The sequence below is a fragment of the Octodon degus genome, unplaced genomic scaffold (genome assembly GCF_000260255.1).
Source record: "Octodon degus isolate 3935 unplaced genomic scaffold, OctDeg1.0 scaffold00110, whole genome shotgun sequence".
NCBI classification, from domain to species: domain Eukaryota; kingdom Metazoa; phylum Chordata; class Mammalia; order Rodentia; family Octodontidae; genus Octodon; species Octodon degus.
Genome location: NW_004524686.1, coordinates 6,507,618 through 6,516,164, shown reverse-complemented (window position 1 = coordinate 6,516,164; position 8,547 = coordinate 6,507,618). Strand labels below are relative to the sequence as shown.

At 40.1% G+C, this 8,547-nt stretch overlaps 1 protein-coding gene across 2 annotated transcripts in view; it reads left to right on the top strand.

Moving 5' to 3' along the window:
- F9 (coagulation factor IX) overlaps nt 1–8,541 on the top strand; it is a 44,608-nt gene extending 36,067 nt beyond the window's left edge. For both annotated transcript variants that reach the window (XM_023699087.1, XM_004639342.2), the window contains 2 exons: nt 6,766–6,880; nt 7,237–8,541. In XM_023699087.1, coding sequence (XP_023554855.1) covers nt 6,766–6,880; nt 7,237–7,784 — 663 coding nt within the window. In that variant the 3' untranslated portion in view covers nt 7,785–8,541. The remainder of the gene's footprint in view (nt 1–6,765; nt 6,881–7,236) is intronic.
- Nucleotides 8,542–8,547: the final 6 nt, after the last annotated feature.

Sequence of the window (8,547 nt, the reverse complement as noted above, 5' to 3'; positions counted from 1 at the left end):
AAGTATTGCACTTCTCCATCAAACTTGAAAGAGAGTTTTTCAGGGTTTAGTAGTCTGGGCTGGAATTTGTTTTCATAGAGGACTTGAAGCACTCTGCTCCATGCTCTTCTTGCCTTCATGGTTTGTGAAGAGAAGTTGGCCGTAATTCTGATGGGTTTTCCTTTGAATGTGATCGGCTTCTTTTCTCTAGTGGCTTTCAGTAAATTATTCTTGTGCTGAATTTCTGGGATCTTGACTAGTATATGTCTTGGTGTGTTTTTCATTGTGTTGAGGTTACTTGGCATTCTGTATGCTTCAGTTACCTGAATGTCAGATTGTTTCCCCATATTTGGGAAATTTTCTGCTATTACTTTTGCCCATATTTTTTAATGTCCTTTGTATTGACTCCTTCTTTCTCATTGATGCCTATTAGTCTCACATTGTTTCTTTTCATCATCTTGCAGATGATGGATTATTGTTTGCTGCATCCTCATTTTTTTAAGAGATCCTTTCTTACCTTTTCACTAGCTGCACCAGCATCTTCAAGATCTGAAACTCTGTCTTCACTTTCACTTAAACAGTTTTGTAAGCTTGTGATTGAGATTTTAATTTCCTCTATATCTCGTTGACTCTGCTTCATGCGATCTATTTCTTTCCTGTATTGCTCATTCAAGGATTCCGTCTTTTTTCTAATCTCCTCTATTTTTTTTAATCAATGTCTTCTTTAGAAGCAGTTAGAAATTCTTTCACTGCAGTGCTTTTTTAGATTGACTTTCCTGCCTATGTTTCTGTAGTTGCTTCTTTACTTCAGATGCTATGAGTTCTGAGAATTCTTTTTTTATTTCAGAAAAGAATTTCTCTCTGAGTTCCTCTATAACTTTCTGTTTTTGCTTATTTACTATCAATGCTCTTAATTCATGTATTTGAGCCGAGCTACTGTCCTCTGCACTTGTTCTGGGTGAGCATTGGGTTTCCTCCATATGTTTCTGCATTTGATTCTTTACTGCAGATGTTATTAATTCAGGGATACCTTTTTTTATTTCCAATCTGAGTTCCTGTATACCTTTCTGCGCTGTTTCTTTATTTCATAAGCAGTTGATTCATTACTTTCAGCTGTGTGATTCCCAATTTGTTCTGTGTTCGTGTCCTCTGCACTTGTTATGGGTGGACTTGGGTTCTGAGATTGCATTTTGTTCCTTCTCTTCATTTTGTGTACCACTGTCTTCTGACCTTTAGTGTAGATCTTCATTGTAGTTATAACCTTAGCACATACTGAAGTTCAGGTGCAGATCTACAACGTTTGGATTTATCCAGCTGTGCCTGGCTTAGGTCTGGCTGCTGTGCTCAGGTCCTTCCTGCTGCTGCCCTTGAGGGTGAACCTGTTGTGCCTCTCTTGCAAGATGTTCTGCTCCTGGACTAGCTGAGTGGTTCTATCCTCTACACACTCTGCAGGGATTGCAGCTGCAGGGTTACACCCGAGGCCTGTATGCCAGGCCTGAGCTGACCCTGGAGGGTACAAGTTGGAGTTGGGGGGAAAGGCATCTCTCACACACACTCACTGTGTCTGGGCTAGGACTGGGTCTGGGGGTTCCCTGAACACGACAGAAATTCCTATTTGGCAGGCGGGGTGGGGGAGGGGTGGCAGAGTGGTGGGGGCGTCCCAAGGTGATTGAAGAGGGTCTCACTCATACTGCCGCTTGGGCTGGGATCAGCAGTAGTAAATCAGCCTTAATGCTAACTGCTCCCCTGTTTTCTGCTTCCTGTTAGGATCTCTATCTAGTCCTGTGTGTGAAGTACTTGTTTCTGTTTTCTCTTTTATCATGAGTCTTAGTCCTCTATGGGACATATTTATTCCACATTTAATAATATGAAGGTCATTCTACCAGATTGCAAAAATGGAATACATCAAAAGCCAAGTGATCATCTTTCCTGATCCTTATAGTAAGTTGCACCATGTGCATTTGCCACAGTTTAACCATTTCAACCATCAGAAAATGCCTAGAGAATCAATCTGGTAATTTTTTTATTCTATTCTTAGCCTAAATCTTTAATGTTCCACAATCTCTGCAACGCTCAGCCTTGGCCTGGAGCTATCCTTTAGGTTAGCTGATCTCCTGCCCTACACTGTTAGCTACCCAGGTCTAGTTCTTCCTATTCAATTAGATCACAATTCAGTGGCAATCTTCAAGGAAAGTTATCAACTGTGTGAACCAGACCTTTCTTTTCTGAGAGGTGTGGGGATGTTTCATGAAGATCTTAGACTATAGAAATAATTTTCTTTGAAAAAAAAGGCCTGATATTCCTGGCTCAGATGATAACATTGCAGTTAAGATAAATAACAGCATATGTAATATCTTACCTGGCCCCAGACTAAAACTATTTCAGACTAAACAGTCAGACTACTGTCCCTTAAGGTCACTTGAAGAAATCTATTTGAATGACTAGCTAACTATTAAAAACCAAAGTGTCAGGTCACACTCGTGGACATAGAAAGCTGTATACCAGGTAGAAATGGTCATCCTTTATGTATAAGAGAGGTCAAAAGCCCACAGAAAAAGTGTTCTTAGAAAGCTTAGGTGGGTAGGGAGGGAGAAACTAGTCTTACTGAAATCACAGAGAAAGGGTAGTGTGGAGTTAAAGGCTAAAAAGAGAACAAGCAAATAGCTATTGCTTTGTGCTGGCACTGTCATAGAGACCATAAATACAGGAGCATATTTGATCGATGAATGTGTGTGTTCTGTGCATTTATACGTTCATGCCATAAATGAGGAAGACAGCCTCCCATTACACTGTGGCACCCATGAAAATGTTTGACAGATCAGAACTCTGATGCCTTGCTCAAAATGTACAATGTCCATTTTCCTCATCATTCTCAGAGGTCATGTTTTACAATAACTTGTCCTTGGCTGAGCAGATCGCGCACCCCCCAACAGCTAATATTTGATAGCTGTGGGCCTGAAATGGCCAAGCAAACATTCCAAGACCATGCCATTTGTAAAATCTTTGAGCACAAATATATTTTAGGCCTTTTATTGGCAAAGATGTTTGCTAAAATTTCCAAAACTAATCAGAGTTTGGCAAAGAATGCTCTTCAGCCTTAAAAGAACACAACCATATTTCTCAGCCATCCACTGGCAATTAATAGACATTTCAGGCAGCAAGTATTTGGCAGGAGTCAGACAAACTACAGCATGGTCACTGTGCCCATGTGGAGATCATTCAGTCTGACCTAACTAATCCACTAAACTAGGAGACTCTCAATGTCCCCGAGAAAAAGAGCAGTCAGGGTAGAACCAACACATTGTGTATGGATTCTTAAGTCCACCTGCTTAGACAGATTCACTCAATTGTAATCCTTGGGATTGATATAGAACCACGTTGCTCAAGTTTGCTTGGTGATAAAATTTACTTGGCAGTCAGCGTTAGCCACATGATCTTGTGACACATGCAGTTGCAGAGGACTGTAATGAGAAGAGTCCCATAGGTGAGGTTCCATACTGTGCATTTGTGTTCTGTAAGTGAAATCTGGTGAGACAACAAAGCATGTCCTGGAGACTTGGAACCTTGTGTTAACACATTCCCACTTCTCCACCACCTCCCAGAGCTGGTCTCCTGATCTCTCACCATGCCCTGGTGCTTTAGATACCCTTGCTTCTCTCTCTCCACACTTCTCTAAAAATCAGTGCCAACTCCCAGCCGATGGCACCCAGGCCTATGCTGCCCTTGTCTTTACCCACCTATTTTGCCATGCTCCTTCTCTGGAGAGGGTCAGGATGCAGGTACAGAAAGGACGGAGGCCAGGCATGCTCTGTGCTAATTGGGAAGAGGCTTGGTCATGTGACATCTCAGGATCAGGAGAGGGACACAGAACACATTTGAAGGGTGAATGGTGGGGACAAGCCTCTTGTCAATCTCCCAAGTACTGAGCACATCCTAAGATGAACACAACCAACTTTTGGAAATCACTGCTCTGCCTTGATTGCTGCAGTAGATCAGTGATAAAAGAAGATGGAGTGCCGGCCAGATAGCTTAGTTGATTAAAGTGCCTGCTTAGGCAAACACAAGGGCCAGGGTTCGATCAGTGGCATGCTGTTCTGGCCCCACCCCCAGGGCACACTGAGACAGTGATTGAGACTGGGCATGGTGGTGCATGTCTGTAATCCCAGCACTTGGGATGCTGAAAACAGGAGAAAACAAAGAGCCTGGTCTTTATAGTGAGACCCTTTAGACTCTGTCCTAAATACATAAATAAATAAATAAATAAATAAATAAATAAGATAAAGGAAGATGGATTTATCTTCACCTGCTTGGGCCCAGCCAGCTCTGGATAGCAGCAGGGGTTGTAATAGTGTGAGTGTTAGACTGTAAGGTGCAGCCCCTTGGTGACTGCAAAGCTCTGCACTCTCTCAGAAAATGCTCCTGTGCCAAGGGAATATAACACTAAATGGTGAGGGAGACCCCAAAGAATGGGAAAAGTTGTGCATTTTAGTATCTTCAATAGTGCGTTTTCCCACTGGCACCAGAACAAAAGGCCTCACATTTCATTTATCCCTGATTCTCATGAAGTAATGTACTCAGCATTCAGTGAACAGTTTCAAACATAAGGATTACCAGGCCTTGAGAATTCGGATTCAGTAGGTCTATAAAACTTTTTATACTTAATTATGCATATGAATATTCTGGAGAGCTTCATTTTTTATAGCCTCATCCAGTAAATATTCTGATTGAGTCTAGATAAGCCCCCAAATCTGCACTTTCTAAACACCCCAGATAATCATACTGCAATTGGTCGGCACACCACACTTGGAGAGATACTAAATACCCAAAGGCACAAATACTGGAGGCAGTCAGACTTAATTTTGTAACCTGTCTTCACCACTGTGTTAAGACATTATCTCTAAACTTTACTGGTAGATTGCTCCTATGTGAATAGATATAATAACATCTCTCCTTAAAGATATGTTTTCAATGTTAAATGTATATAGAACACTACAATGATTATCCCAAAGTAAATACTTAATAAATGTTAAAAGGAAATAGGAAGATTGTTAAATCTGGGAGGTAGTTACACTGGTGTTTACTACATTTTTTGTATAAATATATGCTTTATTTATTTTGTAATTTACCAAAAAAGATAAATCAGTTTTAACAAACTTTCCATTTTTATCTGACTGTTGATGCAATCTTCTCTATGATACTGTCTGATTCCAAATATTTTTTTCAAACAAAAACTGAGGTATGTTATGTGAAAAAGAATACTTCTCATCACATGTTTTTGAAAGAGTCATAGTTGGTTAACATTCTCACATATTTGTGTTATGGTAGAATAAGAATATTGTGTAATTAATATAATTCTAAGAAGCCATATTACAAGAGAGACATACTGAATATAGGAATATATTGCCCATTTTCAAAAAGTAAGATCGCAATATGTACATAGCATTGTTTGAGTAGAATTTAGTGTTATTTTGTTTTGCCTCTATTTTCTCATTCTCCCTTTCTAGTTGGCAATTATTTCAATGACACTAATTCTTTCATATAAAATGTTTACTATATTATTATGTAGAATTTTCCATGTTTTTAGAACTTTTCAAAATAAAAAGTGACACGTAGGCAGAGTGGGAGAACCAGTTAGAAAAGGAGGTCGGAAGCCTATAATGAGTTGTCCACTAGGTCTCCAAGTAAGAGGCTAGGGCTTCAGGATCTAGGCTAAGTAGGTATTTAACAAGTTGAATTCAGGACCAGAAGAATCTTCAAATCAGTGTGCTCCAAGGCCCATCTCTACCGCACACATAAGAAGATTGACCATACCCTTTGCTTTGGTATGAATGGTTTTATGACTAAGGTAAGAGAGGCATCAGTTTAGGGAGAGCTAGTGGGCTCCTGAAAGGGGCTACTGAATGGTGAGTGTGCCCTCTAGTGTTCACACTTCTTAGCTTTCTATCTCAAAATATGGATCAAGGAAGGCTATTGCTTATATTGAAACTGAAATTCTCCAAGTAGACTTTGAGGTGGTGAAAATATTCATCTCTTGCAATTAATATACAGGTGAAGGAATAAATGGACCTCTTATCTAATAATGGCCAGGCTGAGCACTACACTTGCACACCTTTGTCCAGTTGGTCCCAAATCAAACACAGTTAAAGAGGGCTTTTAGTACAAAGGCAACTTTCATACCCAGCCAGGGAGGGTTCCAAAATGGTTAGGGGAAAGTGCTGCTCAGGGAGTGAGGAGCAAGAAGCCTTGCACAAGCTTTGCACTTTCCCTTGTGGAGGCCTTAGGTCTTATTTCATAATATTTCAGTTTGGAAAGAGCTGGACAAGAGTGCTGGAAAAATAAGTAACCATTCCTCTTCTAATGAACTGTGCCAAAGAGATTTCCTCATGTAAGGACAGGGGATGTAATAATAACTACTCATTTCAAGAGGTTGCATCAGAATGTTCCTAATGTATCTGCCTGATCCCTGTGAAGCAATTTTTACCACCCTAGAATCTGCCTCACCTGGGAAAGAGGTGCTAAGGCCCAAAATCACCAAAGAAAGCCATTTCTCTGTCTGTCTCTGCTAGGATGCCTCTATCTCTCATCACTGATTCTCTCCAAGTTAGCTTTTTGTGTTGTGCTACAGAAACACTAATTCATCTGCAAAGCTGACACTTTCCCCAAAGCTTCCATTTGAGCCACCACCTAGAAGCCAAATGTCTTCCCACACCAGTAAAGAGCATATGCATTCATTTTGTTCTGGATCAAATATATTATGCATTAAGAGGCTTAATTTTCTTTCCACAGGTTCTTTTGAAGAGTGACACTGAAGCATTCTGTGGAGGTTCCATCATTAATGAAAAGTGGGTCGTAACTGCTGCACACTGTATTCACCCTGGTATTAAAATTGAGGTAGTGGCAGGTAATTAAACAAAAAGGATAATAATTGGCACCATTGCTAGAAGTTCTGCATAATTAATACATTGTGCTTTATTAAAGTCCACTAGAACAGTTACTGATTAAGTTACTCTAGTGGTACAGGGACCATCATTTTAAAACCCAGCTTCCTCCATCCTCCAAGCCCCATGATCTTTTATGAATCTCCAAAGCATTTATCTCAGTGGGTTACAACTATTTATTGACATATTAATTTCCCCACCAACCACGTAAGACTCATATCTTTGAGACTAGATTGCCAGTTGCCAGTGACACCAACTAGACACAAGGATTATCTGTTTATGTGAAAAACCATGACTGAAATGAATTTATTCCCAACAGGTGAATATAACATTGAAAAGAAGGAAGATACAGAGCAAAGGCGAAATGTCATTCAAATTATTCCTCACCATAGTTATAATGCAAGCTTTAATAAATACAGCCACGACATCGCCCTTCTTGAGCTGGATAAGCCCTTAACATTGAACAGCTATGTAACACCTATTTGTATTGCCAGCAGGGAATATACAAACATCTTCCTCAAGTTGGGATCTGGTTATGTGAGTGGTTGGGGAAGAGTATTCAATAGAGGCAGATCAGCTTCAATTCTTCAGTACCTTAGAGTTCCACTTGTTGACCGAGCCACATGTCTCCGATCCACAAAATTCTCCATCTATAATAACATGTTCTGTGCTGGCTACCATGATGGAGGTAAAGATTCATGTCAAGGAGACAGTGGGGGTCCCCATGTTACTGAAGTGGAAGGGACCAGTTTTCTAACTGGAATTATTAGTTGGGGTGAAGAGTGTGCAATGAAAGGGAAGTATGGAATATATACCAAGGTATCTCGGTATGTCAACTGGATTAAGGAAAAAACAAAGCTCACTTAAATGAAAAAATGTATTTCTACTGTTAATTCACTGGTATTGAAAATTAATTAGGCCCTTTACTAATTAATCACTATTCCATATCTTGTTAGGCTAGAATATACACATTGAATAAATATTGGTTTTTCTCTTTACAAGGGAGAATTCCACCTAGAATTTATATTTTACTATGGTTAATGGATTAGAGAATATAATCACCAGGAGAATATAATGTGGCAAAAGAAATCATGACCAATTCTATGGGCTCCACCCTTAACAAAATTGTGAAGTTAAGTTCTCCACCCTGCCCATCACCACAGTATCACCTCTCCACCACAGTAACTCACCTGATTCTGCCTCTTTAGCATCATTCCATGTTCAAATTCTTGTCTCTCTCACCAAAATTTCAGCACTTACTAAGCATACATCCAGGACCTTTGGCCCAGCCTGACACAAGGCCAACATAATGCTACACTCGTAACAGAAGGACACAGGAGCATTTGACAGGCTAAAGCTCTGCAGTACTCCCCAGTCCTTTATCTTTTCCAACTACCAATCTGCAAGTCAGTCCCCCATTCTCACTCCTTCTCTGCCTTTCTTAGTTCACAGTCATTAAAGGAGGGAAAGGAAATACTCCTATTTCACTTCTGTATGCAGGTATACATGTCCTTCAAACTCAGGCAGGATTTCACTTCAGTCTCAGACTTAGGTTTTAAAACATAGAGGTTGAACTAAGGTGCTTGAACAACATAAGGAGGGACACATTCTTTTCAGAGTTATTATATTT